Source organism: Pongo pygmaeus, chromosome 9, assembly GCF_028885625.2.
Source record: "Pongo pygmaeus isolate AG05252 chromosome 9, NHGRI_mPonPyg2-v2.0_pri, whole genome shotgun sequence".
NCBI lineage: Eukaryota > Metazoa > Chordata > Mammalia > Primates > Hominidae > Pongo > Pongo pygmaeus.
In genome coordinates, this window is record NC_072382.2 from 21,928,809 (window position 1) to 21,953,162 (window position 24,354).

General features: G+C 45.5%; 1 protein-coding gene across 1 annotated transcript in view; it reads left to right on the forward strand.

Annotated features, from left to right (window-relative positions):
• Positions 1 to 254: 254 nt before the first annotated feature.
• The window catches only part of SYT13 (synaptotagmin 13), a 46,168-nt gene continuing 22,068 nt past the window's right edge, over positions 255 to 24,354 (forward strand). Inside the window, exon 1 of the mRNA XM_054440813.2 lies at positions 255 to 571. Coding sequence (XP_054296788.1) covers positions 389 to 571 — 183 coding nt within the window. The 5' untranslated portion in view covers positions 255 to 388. The remainder of the gene's footprint in view (positions 572 to 24,354) is intronic.

Consider the following 24,354-nt stretch of genomic DNA (forward strand, 5'->3'; position numbering starts at 1 on the left):
CAGATCTGGTTGGAACCCAGGTTTGGCCTCTAACACAGTGTGACCTCCGCAAGCTCCAGCATTTCTTGGGCCCAGTTGTCCCCTGTTGTACACAAAGCATTAAGAATGGCCTGAAACAACCTCAAGGCCCCTTCCACCTGGAAGGCTCCGGCTCCTGTTGGGGTGGGGGTCTGGTCACGTGTTGGCGGGGAGGGGGGTGCCGGTTGACGTGGCTGCGGGTCCAGCCTCCTCTGACGTCCTCGCAGCCGTCCTCCCTCCCTCCGTCCCCGCCCCTCTGGCGGCGGGAGAGCTGCTGGCTCGCCCGGATCCCGGGAGCTGCCTGGAGGCGGGCCCGGCCCGGGGAAGGTGAGCGGCTGCGGGACCCAGCCCCTCGCGGGGAGCGGGCACCATGGTGCTGTCGGTGCCTGTGATAGCGCTGGGCGCCACGCTGGGCACGGCCACCAGCATCCTCGCGTTGTGCGGGGTCACCTGCCTGTGTAGGCACATGCACCCCAAGAAGGGGCTGCTGCCGCGGGACCAGGACCCCGACCCGGAGAAGGCGAAGCCCAGCTTGCTCGGGTCTGCACAACAGGTGAGCGGGCGCGGCGCACGGGCCCTTCCCGGGCAAGGCGGGGTCGCCGGGCAGCTGCAGAGGGGGAAATGGGGTGGGAGGCGGTCGTGGATCTTTGCGCGACAAAGCTTGGCGGGGAGGGGACAGCAGACGCGATGGAGGACAGGTCAAGGAGTCAAAAAGGTAGGGGGATGGGGGAGGCTGGGGGATGGGAGAGACGTGAAAGAGAATTAGGGAGCGGCGAGCTTGTGGGGACTGAGAGAAGAATGGGGGCCAGCAGCGAGACCTAAAGGGAGGGGACAGGAAAGGGGACCTGGATAGAATTAGGGCTGGGAAGGGTAAGAGGAGAGGGAGGCTGGGAGGGGAATCGCCAGGGTTAGGTAAGACTCTGAGAGGAACCGGAGAATGAGGAGTTTGTAGAATTGGGAAGAGGACTGGGGTCTGTGAGAGGGAGGTGGGTGGTGGTTGTGGAGCTAGGGTAGGGCAAGTCCTGCCAGAGCTGAGAAGAGGTAATGCCTGCAAAGCCAGAGGGGAGGTGGCCTCGGTCCCGCAGGAGCTGGGAAGCTAGCGGGGTCTAGGGAGCTGAATCCCGGAGGAGCCTGAAGGACTCTTCCTCACCCTCTAGCAGCTCTGAGCTCCAGCCAGTCAGAGGGGGTTGGTATGGCCTCCCCCAAGATGTCTCTGCAGATGTCCCTGGAGACAGGAGGGCTTTATCCCATGCATTTGCTCATGGCCAGAGCCCCTTCGTGCAGGAAATAGCCCGTGCTCCCATTGTAAAGAGCAGCAGAAGGGGTCTGGGGAAGCAATTTGGAAGGATTTCCCTGCATAGGCTGTGACCTCCAGGATGCATTTCCAAAGTACAGAGTGCAGAATGTTCTCTGGAGAACCAGGAGGCAAAGAGTCTTGCCAGAGTGATTTGAGGAAGGATGGCCCTGGGGCAGGGGCATGACTTAAAGGACCTCCTAAAGGCCCTCTAGATCCCTTACAGACTGTATGGTTCCAGGAGTGGCACTAAAATGCTGTGACTCCATCTTCCTTTTTCCAATCAATAATTCAAAAGCTCAGAGGACCCAGTTGTGTGGGGCCTGTGTCAGTCACTGTACAGTGAGAGTGGAAAGGAAATGGCTGCTGTCCTTGAGGCACTTATAATCCAAGAACAGTGACATTGGCAGTGGTTAAATAGGAGCCGGCTGCACAACAGAATGTGAGACTTGGGACGATCTGGAAAAGGGGAACAGTGGGCTTTCCACTGGCCAGGGGTTGGGAGTCCTTCTCCACAAGTCGTGGTCGGCCGCCTCTCAACCTTCTTTCCTGCCCAGCACACTTGAGGAACAGCCACTCTTCTGCCTTTCAGTGATGTCTCTCCAGGCACCACCCCCTCCCCTTCCTAGAGAGAACCACTTGGAAAGTAGTTGGTGTAAATGACCTCTAGGGTCTCTTCCAACTCTTTGTCTTATTGATGACCAGTAGCCCACAGAACGCTGATCATCTGTTAAAGAAAAACCAGGTTGTGTCTCTCCCCTGCCTCAAATCCTCCACAACTTCTCACTGAGCTTGGAAGAGGTCATAGCAAACCATGACATAGCATACACTGTGTGCCAGGTGCACTGTTCAGAGTACACTAATAAATGTGTTTCTCGACCCAGTGAGGGAGCCATAGGATGATCCTAACTTAAAGATGAGGAAACTGAGGCTTAGAGAAGGTAACTGACTTGCCTAGAGCTGCACAGCTAGAGAAGTTTTAGAGCCAGTCTCTAGCTGAGCTTGTCTGATTCTGGAGGCCACACTATCAGCCACTCCTCTCCACCCACTCACCTGCTTTAACATGGAAGGTGCCTGCCTCTCCAGCCAAGCTCATGCCAATTTCTTTCTTCATCAGCAGTCTTGGCCTCCCTGGATTTACGATCATTCTTTTAAAACACCAAGCCCTTTTCTGCCCCTTCATTTTTCTCTGGCCTTTCATACAAATGGCTCCTTCTCATCCTTCAGGTCTTTTTCCATTTAAAGTCTCAGGGAGGATTTTGCCTACTGACACATAAAACAAAACACCCTCTTCCTGTTATTCTCTCCCATATTGTTTCTAACAAATCCTTTTATGGCACTCTTTACATTAGGATGCAATCTTTCATATTCACTTACTGCTGTAATATTTATTCCCAGCACCCACTCAGTGCCTGGAAAGTAGTAGGTGTCCAATAAGAAATTGTGGATGAATAAAGTCATCTCGGGGGCCATCCAATGGGGATTATCATCTTCAAATTTGGGTGCATGCGCCACGTCTTTGTAACCGAGTGCAAGCTCAATAGGGGCACAATAAATATTTGTTGATACATGATACCTGCCCATCCACATTCCCTTACCTGGTTCCCTCAGTGACAAAGATGTGGGCAACTTGGGGCTGAATCTATGGGTGTGAATGTGTTGAAGCTGAGATCTCACAATGACTTGGTTGCCGTTGTTCTAGATTCATTCAGCCACTGGCCCAGATGAAGTAAATAGAGAAAAGACAACCAATTGACATTTCAAAGCAAGTAAAGAGGGTGGCAACCGTTAGCGGTGGCAGATGACAGGAGGGTGATGTACATGGCACCTATTGACAAGTAGGACAAGAGCCAGGGAAGCTCTCTGAGGGTGTTCCTTGAGGAAAGAAGGTATGGGGGCTGGAAAATAGGGGTCTAGATGACTGTAATCACAACAGAGGTGTCCAAGGCCTAATAGCCAGTGTCTCTGTAACTCACTAGTTGTGACTGCTGAAAAAATTATTTGGGTTTGGAGGCAATTCCTAGAAATCTGATTTCTGACCCTGAATGGCTGGATGAAGTTGAAGTTTGTAGTGATTTTGAAAAGAAATTTGGAGTTTTCCCAGGGGTTTTGTTTATTTTTTACGTAGGGTCTGACTCCATCACCCAGGCTGGAGTGCAGTGGTGTGATCACAGCTCACTGAAGTCTCAACTTCCTGGGCTCAGGAGATCCTCCCACCTCAGCCTCCCATGTAGTTGGGAATACAGGCACATGCCACCACACCTGGCTAATTTTTTTGTATGTTTTGTAGAGACAAGGCTCACCCTGTTGCCTAGGCTGGTCTCAAACTCCTGAATTCAAGCAATTTGCCTGCCTCAGCCTCTCAAACTGTTAGGGTTACAGGCATGAACCACTGTGCTTGGCCCCCAGGGGTTCTTAATCTGGGTCCACAAACCTCCCACCAAAGGGTCTGTAGATAGCATTAAAAGGTTCGTGGTCTTGCATAGGAAAAAAAATGACATCATTATTTTCACTTACCTCTAACTGAAGCAGTATTTTCTGTAAGTAGGAATAGCAACAAAAACCGTAGTGTATCATCCATACCTGTGACTTTATCCCCAAGGGAAATCACAGATAGCTTGGTAGCACATTACAGCTGTTGCAGATGGTTCACATTAGATTTACGCTCATCTCTCATTCTAAATTATGGTACTTATTAAATCTCCTGCTAGACTCTGTTATTTAATGAATTAATAAAGAAGCAAACATATAGCTACTTCACAATTTGGTTTTATTAGACAGTCCTTTGCAGCCCTGTGTCTTTTATTTTCTGCTTTTTCCAACAATTCAGAGGAAGTGTCCCTAGGCAGCCCTTGGCCATTCATTACCTCTCACGCTTCCAGCTGTTTTCAAGTCACAGTTCTTTGCTTTTCTGAAACATACACTCTGGACTCTTTATCCTGCCTTCTTAGACAGTGCCTCACTCTCACTAATGTGCAGCCCTTCCAGGCATGCAAGGAATTCAGTTTTACTATGCCGCCCACTCCTGGCCTGGCAGGTCACCTGGGACCTCTCTGTCATCAGCCTACCTCTAGAAGCTTGATCATTAGGCAGTGACCTGGCAGCTTGAGCAAGGAGAAAGAGCCAGGGAGGCAAAGCGAGAATGATGGTTTCTCCTTCACCACTACTTCTGAATCTATTAGTGAGCGGCGGCCAGACCCATGGTATGATGCCATGGGTTCCTGCCTCTGAATTTCCTCATCACCCTTGTCCACGCAGGCTGCCACTCAGCCCACTTCTGGGTCCTTTCATAGAAAGTCCTCCTTTTGCCCAACCTAAAGAATTGGGAGTAAGAAAGGAGAACCGCTCTTTTCCCCTTGCCCCACGGCTCAGTCCTGTACCCTTACCACTTGGCAGGCACCCGCGTCCTGTTTTCAGAAAGCCTTCCTTTTCATGTCATGGCCCAGTTTTCTCCCAACACGGTGTCTACCTTGCTGTGCACTTAAGTGAATCATTTCAAATGCCAGAGAGGTCCCCTGCGTGACCCCAGTGCTGTCCCTTTGAAGCTAACACATGGCCAAAGGTTTTATTGAAATTGCTCGGCCCTCAGCAGGAGTTCCCACACCTATTTTTTTTTTTTTTTTTTTGAGACAGAGTCTCACTCTGTCGCCCAGGCTGGAGTACAGTGGCATGATCTCGGCTCACTGCAACCTTCACCTCCTGGGCTTAAGTGATTCTCCTGCCTCAGCCTCCTGAGTAGCTGAGATTACAGGTGTGCCCACAATGCCTAGCAATTTTTTTGTATTTTTGGTAGAGGCGAGGCTTTGCCATGTTGGCTAGGCTGGTCTCAAATTCCTGAGCTCATGTAATCTGCCCACCTCGGCCTCCCAAAGTGCTGGGGTTACAGGTGTGAGCCACTGCGTCTGGCCCCCAGGCCCCTTCTGTCCATATCCCCAGCCACCCATTGTCACATGTGATCAAACTCTACAATCCCATCCTCTTTCCAGCAGAGTTGGGATCACTGAAGTGGTTTTCAGTGGAACTTTAGTAGATTAGTTCTAAAGTTTTACAAAATAATATAAATAAGTGCTGAATTTCTTTCTTTCTTCCTTTCTTTTGAGACAGTCTTGCTCTGTTGTCCAGAATGGAGTGCAATGGTGCAATCTCGGCTCACTGCAACCTCTGTCTCCTGGGTTCAAGCAATTCTCTTGCCTCAGCCTTCCAAATAGCTGGGATTATGGGCACCTACCACCATGCCCGGCTAATCTTTTGTATTTTTAGTAGACATGGGGTTTCACCATGTTGGCCAGGTTGGTCTCAAACTCCTGACCTCAGGTAATCCGCCCATCTCGGCCTCTCAAAATGCTGGGATTACAGGCGTGAGCCACCCCTCATGGCCTGAATTTCTATCAACCAATATATGTGTAGTGGAGTCTTCTCCTTAAGATCAGAGAATTTTTCCTTCATTTTCCTTGTATTCTTGACAATGTCTGGTATGATGCTGAGCACATGGCAGTGTTTTGAATTAAATCATTATCTTGTAACCTAACACTGAATAAGAGAGGGAAGACAAAAAGCAGTGCATACTGTCAGGGCTCCATTGACACAGGATTTGAAGCCAGCACAGTTTATTTATGGTGTTACCCTGGGGGACAGGAAATGACTGCAGCGGGTAAGACAGCTTGTGGGCTTTGTTCATGCTCTGCCTCTTGACGTGGGTGCTGGTTACAGAGGTGTGTTTACTTTGTGAAGATGCATTCAGCTCTACATTTATGATTTATGTACTTTTCTGTCTGCAGTTATACATCAGTAAGGTTTTTATTAAAAAGTGTCATATTGTGACATGTTTGTGAACATTAATTGAGTACCAGGCCAGTATTTTTATTGCCAGGAGGACTTTGGGGCCATATTCAAGAGACATGAGTCTCCTTTTTATGTTTTTTTAAATAAACTGCTTCTTCAGCCCTGTTTGTTTTCTGCTGTTTCTCCCATGGCCACCTCCTGTTTGCTGCATAAAGGATTCCCCCTGGGGATTGGGACCTTAAGACCATCAGTGTGGTCCTATTAGGCCTCCTACCTCTTCTCCTCTTCCTTAGTCCTCTAGAGCAACGCCTTCTCTGATTGTTTTAATTCACACATGTAAGAGTGAGGATGGACAGATGCTGCATTTCATTACTTAAATAGTTCATTCATCAAAGATTAATGAGCACATGCTAGGCCTTGGGATATGGCAATGGAAAGACAGACATATGCTTTTCTTGATAAATGGGGAGACAGACAATAAAACAAGCAATTGCCATGATCAGGGAAGCACAGGGTGCCATGGAAAACCCAGGATGGGGGGTATTACTTCCGCCTTCAGCCTAAAGTAGAATTTTCTCCAGTGCAGGTTGTTTTTTCTCCTGAAGTCTCCCCTGTACCTTAATGATGATAGGACACCCCATGAATTGCTAACCCCACTCCTGGAACTGATTCAACTCTGGAAGGCTGTAAGGTCTGACCTCCATGGATCCTCAGACTTTTACAGGACTCATTTTCTAGCTTACTATTAGCTCATCTCTTGCCTGGTGAACTCACCCATTCATATAAACCACCACCACCACAACGAAGTATTTCCATAGAGTAATAAATAACAGTGACAGAATAGCTAACATTTATCAAGTTCTTTATATGTGCCAGTCACTGTTCTAAGCATTTTAACCATATTAAAATGTTTTTTGAGACAGAGTCTCACTTTGCCACCCAGGCTGGAGTGCAGTGGCATGGTTGTGGCTCACTGCTGCCTCGATCTTCTGGGCTCAAGTGATCCTCCCACCTCAGCCTCCCAAGTAGCTGGGAATACAGTCATGTGCCACCGTACCTGGCTAATTTCTTTTAAATTTATTTTTTGTAGAGAGAGGATCTCACTATGTTGCCCCGGCTGGTCTTGCACTGTTGGGCTCAAGCCATCTTCCCGACTTGGCCTCCTAAAGTGCTAGAATTACAGGTGTGATCCACTGCACCTGGCCATAACCATATTAATTTTAATTATCACAATAGCCCTATGAAATATGCATAATTATTATTTTTCATTTTACAGAAGAAAAGTAAAACACAGAAAGCTTAAGTAACATATTCAGTGGGAGAGCTGGGAATCAAATTTACAAAATTTAGCTTCAGAGCCCACACTTTTGACGACTAGGTTGGAGATTAGCAGAAAAAAAGTAGTCAAAATTTTATTTGAGCCATTGTGTTTCCCCAGATATGGCATAAAAGCATCTATAAATACACATCTTTGCAGGTCAACTTCAGAAACCTTTCCCAATGCTTTTGATTGCTTTGCTGCTGCCATCACACTTCAGGCATTGGGTGCAGCCCGGGGCCCTCCACAGAGATTTTACACAGTAAACATGTTTGGGCTGGTTGCTTAGCAACGTGGAAGACAGTATGAATTTTTCATCAAAAAATTAGCATAGATTCTTTCAGGGAGATGAGCACATACCCACTGGAAATACTCTTCAAAGCACTCACATGTGGACCCCTAAGCCTGTGTCCCTCCGTCTTTTTTCCAGTGATGGGTCTGACCTGTCCCATCTCCCTTCCTCCCCTAGTTCCTTCTTTGGGTACAGTTTGTAGATAATTCAGATACATGGCTCTTCTCTTCATGGAATTGACGATTCACTAGCACCTTTTGTTAATTCCAGCAGAAAACAGTGCTGCATCCTTTCCAGATTTTCAGATACTAGCCAAGTTGTGAGGAGGTACCTGGGGCACAGGAGGAGGGATAGAGAGGCCATTGGATCATGACGAAGGAAACACCTGAAAGACAAACCAGAGGGGGCCCAAGCAAAGGCAGAAGGAAGAGAAGAGACCAGCAGGAGAGGGAAGCATCAGACCCAGAAGACAAAGAGGAGAAAAAATAAGACACAACCATTCCAGGATCAAAGACCTACGAGAGCAATCCGAATATGTGGAGACAGTCCCTTTGTTGTCCACGCTGACCTACAATCTCCCAATAACCAGCAGCAGTTCACCTCCCGCTTCCACCTTCTTCTTACTGTATTCAGTACTCCCAGGGCTTATTTCTTGCTAAGAAACAATGGGAAAATCTGCTTTGAGGATGGAGGAGAATAGCTTCATAGAAGCAAGTTTTAAGGACTAAGAGATTCTATACGTATGTATCAGAATCAACACATGTGCACACAAAGGGCCCCCTATAACTAATTTGATAAGAAATAATGGAACTAGTAGAGTTATAAAGGAAAACAAGTGAAAAAGGTGGGTTCCTCCCTCTTTTTCTTCCTTGGTTGTGTTTATTGAACAACTGTGGGCCAGGTACTGTGCTAGGAAGTGAGGATACAGTGGTAACTACCTTCTTCCCAATGACGGAGTGACCCATCTTCAGCCCTCACAAAGCTTATGGTATAATGGGGCAAACCAGAGTTTATAGAAGAAGAGGGCAAATAAATGAAAATGTGTGCTGGTGGTAGGTAACCTGAACAGAAGGTTCTGGTGCTTTGTAAGTGTAAGATGAAGAGCTTTTACAAGAGCATCTTACAAGATGAAAGCTTTCCTAAAGAGTGATGGCCAAACTGAGAGCTAGAGTTGGAGAAGACCTTATCCAGGGCAAAAGGGAAGGATGCTGGGGGCTCCACACAGAGAAATGAGCCTGTGCAAAGGTCCTGTGGCAGGACGAAGCCTAACATTTAAGAGGGCCTGGGGAAAAGCCAATGCGGCTGAAGAGTAGAGAGCAAGGGAGATCCTGGTGAACAATGAGGCTGGGGAAATAGGCAGGGGCCTGGATGAGCAGGGCATTGTAGACCATGGACAGATTTATTTATTCATGCATTCATTCGTGCATGCATAAATCAAACATTTATTAATGTCTCCAGGAGGGGCATTGAGTTATGTACTGATAAGGTGAAGATTACCATTATTTTCAAAGCTTTTTTTATTCAGGTGAAATTCACATGACATTAATCACTTTAAAGTGTAGGATCAATGCCATTTAGTACATTCACATTGTTGTGCAGCCACTACCTCCACCTAGTTCTAAAACATTTTCCTCACCTCAGAAGAAAACCCCTCATCCATTAAATAGTCACTATTCCTCCCTCCTCCAATCTGTTTTCTGTCTTTATGGATTTGCCTATTCCGGACACTGCATATAAATAAAATCATACGATATGTGGTCTTTTGTGACTGGCTTCTTTCACTTAGCATCATGTTTTCAAGGTTCATCCACATCATAGCATGTATCAGTACTTTATTTTTTTTATGGCTGAAAAATATTCCGTTGTATGGGTACATGTCATTTTGTTTATCCATTCACCCATTGACGGACATTTGGATTGGTTCTGCCTTTTGGCCATTGTGAATAGTACTGCTAAGTACATTCCTGTAGAAATATTTGAGTACCTGTTTTCAATTCTTTCAAGTATATACCTAGGAGTGAGATTGCTGGGTCATATGCTAATTCTATATTTAACATTTTGAGGAACCGCTAAACTGCTTTCCACAACAACTGCACCATTTTAATCTCCACCAGCAATGTATGACAGTTCCCATTTCTCCACCTCCTTGCTAGCAGTTGGTATTTTCATTTTTATTTATTTTATTTTATTTTTTTAAAAAAGTCATCCTAGTGGGTGCAAAGTAGTATCTCTTTGTGGTATTTTCTGAGCTTTTAATATCTAAAAAAAAACCCCAAAATTCTCACTTTTAAAATATTCATCAGTAGCTGGCAAGTTTTTTTACAAAAAATTTTATTATAAGTTCTGGGATACATGTGCAGAACGTGCAGGTTTGTTACATAGATGTACATGTGCCATGATGGTTTGCTGCACTCATCAACCTGTCATCTACATTGGGTATTTCTCCTAATGCTATCCCTCCTCTAGTCCCCCACCCACTGACAGGCCCCAGTGTGTAATGTTCCTCTCTCTGTGTCCATGTGTTCTCATTGTTCAGCTCTCACTTATGAGTGAGAACATGTGGTGTTTGCTTTTCTGTTCCTGTGTTAGTTTGCTGAGAATGATAGTTTCCACCTTCATCCATATCCCTGAAAAGGACATGAACTCATCCTTTTTTATGGCTGCATAGTATTCCATGGTGTATATGTGCCACATATTCTTTATTCAGTCTAACATTGCTGAGCATTTGGGTTGGTTCCAAGTCTTTGTTATTGTGAACAGTGCTGCAATAAACATACATGTGCATGTGTCTTTATAGAAGAATGATTTACAATCCTTTGGGTATATATCCAAAAACCACAGCAGCTGGCGAGTTTTTAACAAGCATTTGCTGTCTGTATTGAGCAACTATTAAAATGAGTCCACATGGGCAACCCGTAAAGACATTTCATTGTTCATGAGTCTCGTGAGAGGAATGGAGTGTGTGTGCAGTAGTCCTAGCTGCCCTGTTCTTCCAGCAAGTTTGCACCTGCTGCTCTGTCCGTCAAATATGTTATTATTATCATCTTTCCTATTCTGTTCCCCCAAGCTTTAGCCCCTCATGGGTCCCACTCAAATTCCCCCCTGACAAACCCCTGCAAACCCCATCTAATTGAGGCAGTATTTAGGGTCTTTCAATATTTCCTTATGTATCAACACTGCCAGGCCAGTGTGATGCCTGGAGGAGCCTTGCCCCTCTCCAGGGCCAGTTGCTGCCCACACAACGAACCTTCAGGAGGAGTTCAATAAGTCCCAATTCATTAGATAAAGGGTGCTGTAATTGCCATATGTTATAGAAAAATCCTGGGAGATTTTTACACCCTGCTTAAGAATGTTACAATGATATTTGGGGAAGTTGATTGTGGTTTTGGGGTGGACCTGGAATGCGTTATAATTTTTCCCATTAAAATAATGGAGTACCAGTGCCTGCTTTCTGAAATCTGCTAATCAGCATGTTTTTGGGAACAGATCAGAGTCAAATAATGAGGGGGAGTTGCATATATGAATATGAATGAAAACAAGTGTAAAGGGGAGAGGGGTCCTGTGAGAATTCTGCGAAATTGAGTCAGTCCATCTGGCATAGACCCTAGAGTATTTTGACATATTTCATTGATTCCTCTCCCTACCCCCACCTCCACTCATTAAGTCCAAGACATGCTTTTTCTCTCATAGAAAGTTGAGCAGGGCTTAGCACATAAAGAGAAGTGAGGAGACATGTTGAATGACTGAATACGTTGATGAATGGATGGGTAGACAAATGAGGAGGCAGGGATCTGTGGGGCTGCCACCTCTGCTTGTAGCCAAAATAAAAACCACAAGCACAGAGAAGCAGGGGAGGGTGCTGAGTTCGCTGAAGGATCTCTGTGCTTGCCTTTAGTGATGTATCAAGAAATCAAGACCAGCAAGAAGCATGTGGCAACTTCACTTTTTACAGGTTTCTCTCCTTTCAGGTCTCTGTTCATCTGGCTAACGTTAGAGAGAGTTTTTTAAATCTTCACCTGCAAGGCCAATGAGGTAATACCCAGGGAGATGTTTTATTTGGAAGAGCATTATAAACCACACAGGTTGGACTCTCTGGTAAGAACAGCACGATGTAAAGGCTGTAGGTTTATTGAGGCAGGATTGCAAAGACTGCTTTTCAAATAGAATTAAGAAGGATGTTTTGGAAAAGATGGTGTTTGAAGATGCAGATAAGGTTGGGTAAAAGCGGTTTGGTAAGGCAACTGGAAGAGTTGATTGAAACAGCTGCAAGTGTAGAATATCTTCTGTTAGCTTTAAGCTTATTCTGCACTTCTGAATGCCCCCTGCACTCTGCTTCTCAGAGCATATCGCCAAGCATCTTAAAATACACTTTCATTTCCAGCACAGTCACTTCACATAGAGGAAAGGGGAAGCTATCAGAGAGGAATACAGTGAAGGCAGTGATGTGACATGAGGAGAAAATATTCGCATGATTTGGAGGGTTTCTTTGCACATTCTTTGCAAGTGCGTCATCTAATGATCTCGTCTCTTACTAACAAATGGAGCAGATTCTTTAAGTGGCAACATGACTATCACCCTTTGCAAAACAGCCTCCATACAAAACACGTAGAGACAAAGAACAGAAAGGAATGAACACGAGGTTAGGTGCCTAGCCTAATTCCACCACATTGTAGCCTTGCATTTGATTTTTGGGTGCCCATTGGAGTTAATTTTAGGTAACAATCTTTGATACCACTCGAAAGAAAAAATTAACTCAATGAAAATGTTCATTTTTATAATCAAGATGCTGAGCTAAAATGGGAATCAAACGAGACTCAAAAACCTGAATTTGAATTCAGATGCCACCGTTTCCTAGCCAAATCACCATGGCCATTCTGAATCCCACTTTCCTCATTCATGAAACAGGGATTCTACAAGGTTCTCTAAGGTCATATGGAAGAATGAATGAGATGACACGTATGAAAGCACCCAACGGATTCAGCACTTGCCGTTGCTCAAAGATATTTTTAAGAATCTGTGAATTATTTTCTTATTTATCCTTTACCAAAGCAATGACTTGTCTATTCACCATGTGGGAAAGAAAAAATTCATTAAGAGTATTCCAGATGTGATAAATGAAATGTGTCTGTTAGAATGAAAAGGTGAACATGAACATTCCACTTCCAGGATGATTATTCATTCAATAAATACATCTTGCATACCCGCTATGTGCAAGGCACTGAGTTAGTCCTCGGGACAGTGCAGTGACAAGGCAGAATCCATCCCTGACCTCATGCAGTTAATATTCTAGAGGGAGAGCTGTTCATCACACAGTTATACACAGAACGTAGTAAGTGCTAGAAGTCATCTCCTTGTGCCTCCAGAAACCCCTGAATGCTCCCCCCTCAATCCCAAACCTACTTCTTCCCCACCCCCTGCTCTAAGCCTTTCCCCATTTTCTCCCCCTCCACACCCTGGCCCCAGAAGGCCCCCACCTATCAGCTGCGTTGACCAACTCCTCTGCCTTTTGGCATCAGGTGGAGTTGGCCCAAAGGAGATCTGAGGACAAGAGGAGTGTGAGGGGCCTTCATCACCCCTGCTCCCTCTCTGCTAGGTGCCTGGGGGCTGGCTACATCCTCAGCTGAAGGGCTCAGATCCTGCCAGGCCACTGTCTCCCTTCAGCACCCTGTCCTGTTTCCAGTGACCTCCTGCTTCTTGCCCCTTCAGGCCTAGGGATGGTAACAGTGCCCAGCTCTCCCAGCCCCTACATACTCGCCATTCCTTGTTGCTTTCCTTAACCCTCCATACATTTGTAAATATCTGCTTTATGAAACTCTCCTCAATTACCCAGTTATAATGTGCCATCCGTTCCTGCAAAAACCCTTATTGATAGCATACTCAAACCATGTTAGTTATTATTACCAACCCAATGATTAATAATAATAAAGGAAGAGTCTGTGAGTCAGAGGAAGTGTGCCAATGAAATTGGCAAAACTCAGGACCAACAGTGATAACACCCTCTATTTGCACAAGGTTCTATTGTTTAGAAGCCACTTTCGTTCTCCCATTTGATTCAGCATCTAGCCTGATTCTTTGTGCGTCTTGAAGCCTTTAATATCTGCTTGCCAAACAGACACACCTGCAGTTAGGAAGCTCTGGGGCTGTTAGTCTCATTTCAAAAAGCTTGGAGTGAGGTGAGGAAAAATAGTTCTCATTTATAGTAATTTGGAGCCAGGTACTCTGATATCACTGACCTTCCATGATCAAATCATATTTTGGGACATTTTGTAGACTGTTTGATTGTCAGCCCATGTAACACAGAAGGAAATCTATTAGGTTTGCATCTCATTTAAAAGAAGGAACAGCTAGATCTATGGATGATACTGACTGGCTTTGAATCTGCCAAAATGTCAGCTGGTGGAAGAATGTTAGAAGCAGCACGTTAATGGCCATCCCTTGAAATCTGCTTCCTGACTAGTCATGAAATTCACACAGAAGAATCAATTTGTCGCCCAAACATGGCAGAGACGGCGGACATCCAGTCACACACAGGGGTTCTGCTTTTTTCTTTCTTTCTTTCTTTTTTGTTATACTTTAAGTTCTGGGATACATGTGCAGGACATGCAGGTTTGTTACATAGACATACACACGCCACAGTGGTTTGCTGCACCCATCAACTCATCACCTATATTAGATATTTCTCCTAATGCTATCCCTCCCCAAGCACGCCACCCCCGACAGGCCCCAGTGTCTGATGTTCCCCTCCCTCTGTCCATGTGTTTTCATTGTTCAACTTCCATTTATGAGTGAGAACATGCAGTGTTTGGTTTTCTGTTCTTGTGTTAGTTTGCTGAGAATGATGGTTCCCAGCTTCATCCATGTCCCTGCAAAGGACATGATCTCATTCCTTTTTTATGGCTGCAGAGTATTCCATGGTGTATATGTGCCACATATTCTTTATTCAGTCTATCATTCATGGGCACTTGGGTTGATTCCTAGTCTTTGCTATTGTGAACAGTGCTGCAATAAACATACATGTGCAAGTGTCTTTTTTGGAAAGGGAAGCCTGAGAAGTTATAGTTGAAGTGTATTTTTCTTGAGGCAGCTGTCACTCTTGGATTCTTCCCTTTCCCCAGCACATGGTTCCCCCAACCTGGGTTACCCTCACTGTGTCTCTGTGTCTCTAGGCTGGTTTTCTCACCTGGTTTCCTCCACGTCCATCCATCCCTCCTGTATGTACCTGCTGGTTTGATTTACTGAAAACACTGTTTTGCTCATGTCATTCTCCTACTCACAAACTGTCAACGTTTCTCCATTGTTTATAAGATAGAATTCAAGATTTTTTTGCTTGGCATTCAAGGCCCTTTATGACCTGGCCTCACCATTCCTTTCCAACTCCATTTCTCCAACCCCAGCCTTCCTCTCCAGCTGACTCACCATGTCCTAAGCATGCTCCCCTCTGGATGCACACTGCTGCTGTCCTCCCCATTTGAGAAGCCTCTCTCTCTCTCTCATTGTTAATCATCCTTGAATGCTGCATTGAAGCCCCTTGTCCAGGAAGGCTTCTCTGATCACATCAACAATGAAGAGTTCCTCCTTAGGTCTCATGTAGCCTACAGTCCAGGTATTTGGTTTTGTAAGACTGTCTTCTATTTTTATCTATCTTTTCATAAGTTTGAATCAGGAATAGCAAATGTCTTTCATCTTTCATATCAATTCCTATTAATGGATAGTAGCTTCCTGGAGCCCTAAGCTGAACAAACACCCTGTGTCTGAGCTCAGCAGGAAAGAATGCTTCGATCAATTAGCTGAATCTGCCTTGAGCATAGGGTAGGAGAATTGTAGCATAAGCACCTCGTATTTCCCCTTTATGGAATATCTCATCTCTACCATGGGATGGTAAACTCTCTGAGGGCGGGGACTTACTCATGTATCTCCCATGGTATGTAGGGTGGGTGAACAGATGATTGGCAGGCAACAACTATGTTCTGATTTCTGTTTGACAGCAATATAATGTGGAGCGGTTTGACTTAAAACCAAAATATAAAGAGAATCTAGTTAAAACAGCCTCTGTCTTGGTTTTGAAATTACACTTTATAACTCGGCTGTTTTTTTTCAACTTCCAGGTTAGAGATTGATGTGCTTTTCAAGTGTCTGCATGTAAGTGGATGGATGTCTTAGATTAGTGGTTCCCTGCACTTTTTTTCTACACTGCATCACCTCTAATGGGTGATATTCACATGGGTTTGATGGTTTTGTAGATTTACCGCCTTTCTCTTCCATGAAGAAAAGCTTATCAAAATGCAAAAGTGTGAAAGAGGTCTTATTATAAGGATAACCTTGAATATATGTTAATCAATTTTTAAATGGGTACAAACTCAAATTTTTGTACTTTATTATTTATAATATATTGGCACAATAATGGTTATAGCAGTTGCCCTGGTTAATGGTTTCATCAATTGTCTGAGCACCATAGAATCATGTAATCCTATAGCTTCTCCAAAAGAACACCCTAATTTCAATGCCAAGGAAACTGACATATAAACAAACTTTTCAGCCTTTAATACAAAAGTGACTGTCTTGGGAAAAGAACATGAAATTAGAAACACAAATTAGAAACTAAGAAAAAAATGTCTAAAGGATTCAAATGAACCAATATTAAACAATTGCGTTCCTGACAGAAGTTTTCAATTATGCAGAGCTGAGATCCTTCTATACACAGACTCAGTTTAACAGGAAAAATGTGAGCCCCTAGTAAACCAGTACAGTGGGACAGGAGAGGGGGCAGAAGTGGAAATTTTGGAAAGCGAAGTCAAATTTTGGGAGTCACAGAGACCATGCTCTGAAGTGAAACACATTGCTGGCAGCCTTGTTGCGGCCACTGGAGATGGGAAAATAAGGGTAGGGTGGCTGGAGTGAAAAGGCTGTGTTCAAGTCCAGATTACTGACCTTTTAAAATATAGCAGTTTATGAGTGTTGATGAGATTACAACATGGTCTGGACATTGCCTTTGTTCAGGGCACAAATGAAACACATTTCCCGCACAAAGAATGTCAAACCCAGATTCAGAACTTAGAACAATACCAAAGCTGATGCCCAAACATCCAGGCAGTTCATGAAAACAACCAGACCACTGGCGGGGGAAAGAGGGAGTGGATGGGGCCACCAGCCTAATAATGTGGCACCTGCCAGAAAAGCAAAAGCAATGATTCAAACTTTTCCATTTTCAACTGTGTGGTTGTTATCCGGAGACAGCCCCAAGAAACCACACACACTGTAGTATACAGGTTAGTAGCACTGGCTTTGGGGTGGACATAAGTTCAAAGCCCAGTGTTTTCATATATTAGCTATGTGACCTTGGATATGTTTCAATCTCCCTGAGCCTCAGTTTCCTCCTCTGTAGTAAAAATAATTAGGTTATTTTTTATTTGTTAATATTAGGGTATATAGAATAGAGAAAATATTAGGCATTTATCTATAGTTGCGTGAAGATTAAATACAATAAAGTTTGTGTTGTGCATTGCAGAGTATCTGTTACATAGGAAGTTCACAGAGATGGTGGCCAAAGGGCTTTGTGATGTGACTGCTGAAATAATGCAGGGGCCACCTACAAGAAGGAAATCTCTAGATAGGATCTTGCCATCTTGCGGTTTCCAGTCCCATGGAGTTTTTTTGTTTTTTTGTTTCTAATAATTCTGTTTTTAAATTTAGTTTCCGCCAGAAATGTTGGGATTGCAGCAACATTCACCCTCCTCCTCTCATTGGGTTTTAGCTGTATTGCACCCGCGGACTGACTGTACTCTGGACGCAGTGCAAACTTTCCTTCTGCCATCTTGGCGGAATGCCCCTCTCCAATTTCTCTACCTGTCAGACTTCAGGGGCACCCAACCCAAAGTCAGCGTCTCTATGAAACCTCCTGCAGCTCTCCCTTCTTCCCTTCCTGCTCCTACCACCCTCCCCTTCTCCAGGCAAAGCTTGGGTTGCTTCTACAGACTCTGCCTGGTGTTTTACTGTTCTCCATCATAGTTATTACTCTAATAATCCCCCTCCTCCCCACTCCCTGCAACCAGCACACATATAGACTGTGCGTGGGGGTAGCAATCAATGTTGGCCATGCCTTTTATCCCATAAAAGGCTCTCAATGTTAAGTGATGATTGATGGAGTGAATGAGTGAATGGCTAGGCTAGGAGGGTAGAGATGGGACATCCTTCCTCCAGCCCCGCTGGCTTCTCCTTATATCTACTCAAGACCTGGGAATGACAACAGACCATTGTGTCTTCCCAGGAAGGGAAGGATGGGGCCAAGCTGGAAAGCCTGCGGGCTCCACAGTCATGTGCCTGGGTTCAATTCCCAGCTCTGCATCTTATTAACCATGTGACTTCAGACTTAACCCTTCTGTGCCTCAGTTTCTTCCTCTAAGTGGGGATGACAATAACACCTCCTCATGAGGCTGTGAAGTTTAAATGAAACCGAATGGGTAAAATGCTCAGACTTGTATCTGACACATGCTAAAGCTACATATGATGGGTTTTCTTTTTCTTCAAATTTTAGCTCAGGGACTTTTCCCTGACCCTCAAATCCTTAGTAGCAACAACTCCTGCGGACCCCCCACCCCCCACCGCTCAACCGACCTCATTACCATCTGTCCCGGTCTCGACAGCACTTATTCCTAAGGCAAATAGCTTTTTGGGTCCCCTGGCTTCTTGCTCTCTACCCCACTGGAAATGTCCACTCCATAAGGACAGTGATCAGACAGTGTTGTTCGGGCAGTTGGCCATTGTTGGGAGGTTTAATCATTGTTGAATGACAAACAGCAGATAAAACGTTTACATTAGGGCTGGCTGGTATTCCTGTTGTGTCTCATCCTGGCCCGGTTGGGAGGGGCAGCTGCCAGCAGGGCTTACCCACCAACAAATCTCCAAGTTGGTCACATCAAGTACCGGCTGGAGGCAATGAGTGCCCTGGGCCAACCACAAACGGGCTTTTTTAGATTTCAAAATAACCACAAGGAAAAAGGAGAATAGGAGGAGGTGAGCTACAAGGGAGGCGGATTGAGAACGGATTGGGGGTACACACTCGGAACAAACAGGAGAGGAGGTGTTGGAAGGGATAACAAAAGATGGTACAAGGGTAACGTCGCCATGGAAACACTGCGCCGCCTGGACTGGAAGCCAAGCCTCGTCTTCGAGGTGGATTTCCCCTTTGCAGCGTGAACTGTGTCACCTCTCTTCCACTCCCAGAAATAACTGTGGATTTGCCCAAGGGCACATGGCTTCACAATTCTTGAAGCAGGCAAGAAGTAGAGGACCCTGGTGCTGGCAGCTTCCTAGGAGATGGAGGCCTAGCAGGAAAATCAGTGTTGTGGGGGGGGAGCTGAGCGGACTCTGAGACAGGAGGCCGTGCCTGTGAGCAGCTTAACATGAGAGAGGGGGTGTCTACCTCTACCCTACCTGGATGTTTGGGGCTCCCCCAAATCAGGGTGTTCCCAAGCGAGGCGTCCTTAGGCTCCACCTAGGACCCACCAAGTCAAACCTCTGGGGGGCCTGGGAATCTGAACTGTGCACTCCCCAAATGAAGCTGATGCACGTCAAAGTATGGGAATTGGCGCTGACAGTCCCGTTTACCTGACTGATGAGCATGCAGGGGCAGCGTAGCGGGTGGTGGGACCAGGCAGCGTCCTGGGCATCCACCTTAGGGGCACAGAAACGTGGAGGAACGGTCAAGGCTCACTAGAAATGGGAGGCGGTGGCTGAAGTTGCGGGAAGGCAGCAGGGCCTCGTGGTTCCGCAGGGGATTCTGGGGCGAGTCAGCCTGGGTCTGAATGCAGCCTCTACCGCCCCCTAGCGGGCCAAGACTTTTGGCACAGAACTGAGCTCTACGGATTCAGTGTCCTCGCCTGTAAAATGGGGTTGACAATATTTGTATTTCCTATAAGGTTATTATGAGGATTTAAGAAGTTTATATTTGAACAGTGCAGGGCACAGGCAAACAAGGCCACAAGGTGGAGGAGGCTGGGACCCTGAGTTTGAAAATAAACGGCCCTTTTCAGACTGTGAGAAATCAACTTTTATTGTGTTCAGCTTTGAGGTTTAGCAGTTGGCCTCCCTTGATGAATACAAGTCTGTTAATAAGTGACTGGCTAGCCATGAAGGTTCAGTTAGTTGTCAGTATCTGCTAGGACACAATTGGTTGGGTATGCCTTCCTCTACAGAACGAATGGGCAGAGATCAAACCTTTGGATTGGTTAAGAGCTGCGCCCCACATTTTCTCCAGGAAAATTTTCTTTGCAGTTGGAAGGGAAATTTTGATAAGCTTCTAAGCTATCTTCAAAGGATAGTGAGGCTGTTCCCACTCAGCCTCTAGGAGTTGGTCCTTCTCTGGAGGCAAAATGAGCAAAATGAGGATCTCTCGTTGTTTCTTACAGCTTGATGTAACGGACTTAATGCCTGTTGTCCAGACATTAGGATGTGTGTGTGTGTGTGTGTGTGTGTGTGTGTGTGTGTGTATTTGGGAGGGAGTGGAAGGATTATGGTACCAGACCTAGAAGTCATAAAATAAACAAAAGAAACTTTTCCTTGCTGGTAGTAATTTAAAACATTTTAATACTAAAACAATCATATGGAATCAAATACAAAGATTCATATGAATTTGTAAGATAGAATTGGAGATTTGGAGAAAGATCCCCAGTTGCTCCTGACTGCTTCCTCTTCCCTAGAGTACGTGTCACCTTCTGCCTCTGAGGCTATTTGGGAAGAAAGTTTGAGAAATACTGGTCTAGAGACCAGTGGATCCTAAATGTAGGTCCACAGCCAAGTTCTGGGCCGGTTGTGTGCAGGAATCACTCAGCAAACTCGCTGAGCATACAGATTCTTCAACCACCCCAGAAAGCCCAATTCAGCATGTTACTCAGAGGTGCATGTGTGTACAAGTAGCTATCTCTATCTCTTTTTTTATTGTGATATAATTTGCATACCATGAAATATACACATCCTAAGTTTACAGCTTAATGAATTTTGACAAATATGTATCCCTCAGGCTGTAACCGATACCCCTCACGTGCCTCTTCCCAGTCCATTCTCCCCAAAAGCAGTCACTGTTCTGATGTCTATTACCACTTATGAGTTCCACCTGTCATGGAACTTCATCTAAATCAGGGTTTCCCAACTTCAGCCCTAATGACATTTTGGGTTGATAATTCTTTTTTGTGGGGGAATTAGGGAATGAATGTGTGCCCTCGAATTCATATGTTGGAATTCTCACCCCTAAGGCTGTGACATTAGGAAGTGGGCCCTCTGAGGGGTGATCAGGTCATGAGGGTAAAGCCCTCGTGAATGGGATTAGTGCCCTTGAAGAAGACATGTGAGAGAGATGCTGTCTGCTCTCCACCATGTGAGGATGCAACAAAATGGCTCTCTGCAAACCAGGAAGTGGGCTTTCCCCAGATACCAGATTCACCAGCTCACTGATCTTGGACTTCCAGCCTCTAGAACTGTGAGAAATAAACATTTGTTGTCGAAGCTACGCAGTTTATGGTAAGTTGTTATAGCTGTCCAAACTGAGATAGGGGTTGACATTGTGGCATGCTTAGCAGCATTCCTGGCCTCCAGTAACAGCTCCCAACCCCCATGGTGACTGTGTTCAGTAGCAGCTCCACTGCCTCCAGCTGTGGCAGCCAAAAATGTCTCCAGACACTGCAAATGTCCCCTGAGGGGCCAAATTGTCCCTGGCTGAGATCCAGCGCTGTCAATGGAATCATGCAGTATGTATGCGTAGACAGCTGTCTTCTTTTCCTCAGCATGTTTTGGTAATTCTTCTGTATTGTTGAGTGTACCTGAAACTCATTCCTTTTGTTGGTTGAGGAATATTCCATTGTTAGAATATGCCCCAACGGACTTCTCCATTGCCCTGTTGATGGAAGGCTGGGCTGCTTTCAGTGTTTGGCTAGGACGAGTCACGTTGCTCTCAGTAGCCATGTCTAAGTCTTCTTGCAGATTCATGTTTTCCTTTCTTTTGGATAAATACGTGGGAGTGGATAAAAACTGTTGAGTCATAGGGTAGATTTATGTTTAACTTTTAAGAAACTTCCAGCTTTCCAACGTGGCTTGCCATTTTCCCTTCCCCTGGCACTAGTGAGCATCCCAAATGTCTCACATCCTTGTCCACACTGGTGTTGTTAGTCTTTTTTATTTTAGCCATTTTAGTGGGTGTGTAGTGGTGTCTACATTTTTTTTTAACATCTTCTTGGGTAATTCTCACAAACAGCTGTATTAGTTATCTATTGCTGTATGACAAACTGCCCCAAAACACAATGGCTTAAAACAACAATGCTTATTATCTCAGTTTCTGTGGGGTCAGAAATCCAGTCATGGATTACCTGGGTCCTTTGGCTCAGAATCTCTGCCAGGCTGTGGTCAAGGTGTCCTCTGGGGCTGTGCTCATCTCAGGGTTTGACTGGGGCAACCTCTACCTCCAAGCTTGCTCTTGTGGTTGTTGGCAGGATTCAGTTCTTCCTGCAGTGCCCTTGGGTCTTTGCACATGGGACTCTCTATAGGAAAGCTTTCAACATTGCAGTGTGTTTTATCAGAGGGAGTGGGTGAGAGAGAGCAAGGAAAATGGAATGTCATTTTTTGGTAATCTAATCTTAGAAGCACTGTCTTCTCACATTTGCATATTCTGTTCATTCGAAGCAAGTCACTAGGTCCAGCCCATACTCAAGGACAGGGTATTATACAAGGGTGTGGACACCAAGGGACAGGACCCTGAGAGGTCTCATCATAGATGCACCTACCATGGCGGCTCTGGTGTGAGAATGCTCAGTCTAGACCAGAGCTTCTCCAACCATCTGTGAGAGAGGATCCAGTTTAGCTTAGTTTAGGTTTGTTGTAATGCTCACACTCAATGTCTGTATTGATCACAAATGAGTAAAAAAGTAACAACAACAAAAAATAGTTCATCAACTGGTCCCTACACACAAACCCCACTTTTTGTAGCACCTGACTAGACCCTAGGGTCACATAAATATTGCCGACATTTGTCGAGGGTTGGCTGGGCTAGCCTCTGTCCTAAGAGCTCTGCGTGAGTTATCTTACCTAAGCCTCAATCCCACCCCAGGAGATAGATGCTATTGTTAGTATCCCCATGTTACAGTTGAAGAAACGGGGCACAGAGAAGTTAATTAATCAGACCCAAGGTCACGCAGCAAGTAATTGACAGAGCCCAAACTCCAACTAAGCTGTCTTGTTTTAGAGCCTGAATACCTGACCAACAGGATATATTTCATTATATACACGTTAGTGTGCATAATCGCCAGTATTAGAGCCCACAGCGACAGACTCTTGCAGGTCCCTTTGCCCTGGCCTCACTACCCCTGTCGTGGGGGCTTAGCTATACTTAGACCCCAGCAGCAGCAGTGGCCCATGGTTGGCATCATCTGAATACTGGATGCGCAATTGGATGCTTCTTCTCTGCCCTCCCCTTTTTTAAAGTTCAAGTTTAAGGAGAAAAGATGACCTCTTTTTCAGCTGGATCTGCTTCCCCCACCTGCAACCTCCTGGGTGGTGCAGTGCTACTGTAAGAGGGATGTCCCAGCATGAAACCCCAAATTAATAAACAGCCGTAAGGTGAAAAATTAATCATGTCACAAAAGGGGTCACCTAGCATCTTTGGTAAGGTTAAACGTTTGTTTACAGATCATTAACTACATAATTAATTTTTGGTTTTCCAACATAAGCCCCATAAGGGAAGGACAGCATCTGTCCTGTTTACTCCCATATTTCGAACACTTAGCATAGGACCTGGCCTGTAGTGGGGCTCAATAAATATTTGTTCATTAAATGAAGGTTCAGGTTCCACCCCCCGTGCCATCTGTCTCTGCCTGGATTATTACCGGAGGCAGAGCCGGAGGCGTCTGTGCTGCCCTTCATGAGGAAGCAGGAGCCAGGGAATGGTGGGTGGGGCCCAGGAGGAGGGAGGACAAGCACAGGGGCATTACTGAGCCACTGCCACTTGGCATCCAGGGTGACTGCTGGATTTCCAGGGGTCATCTTCCAAAAGGTGACTGAAGACACTTTTGGGAATAGTGAGGAGGAGGAAGAATTCATTGCCTGTCTTCCTGCACCATGGAGGTGTTTGGGGTTTTTTCTCTCTTTTTTTTTATTATGGTAAAAGAACATAACATAAAATTTACCACCTTAACCATTTTTAAGTGTACAGTTCAATTTGTGTGTGTGTGTGTGTGTGTGTGTGTGAGATAGGATCTCCCTCTGTTGCTCAGGCTGGAGGGCAACAGTGCAATCTTGGCTCACTACAGCCTTCACCTCCAGGGTTCAAGTGATCCTCCCACCTCAGCCCCCTGAGTAGCTGGGACTACAGGCGTGCACCACCATACTCAACTAATTTTTGTATTTTTTGTAGAAATGGGGTCTCACTATGTTGTCCATGCTGGTCTCTATCTCCTGGGCTCAAGCCATCCTCCTGCCTCAGCCTCCCAAAGTGCTGAGAGTACAGGCATGAGCCACCGTGCCCAGCCTCAGTTCAGTGGTATTAATTCATTCAGGATGTTGTACAAACATCACCACCATCCATCTCCATAACACTTTTTGTGCTGTAAAACTAAAAATCTGTAGCCATTGAATAATAACTTCCCATTTTCCCCTCCCCCAGCCTCTGGC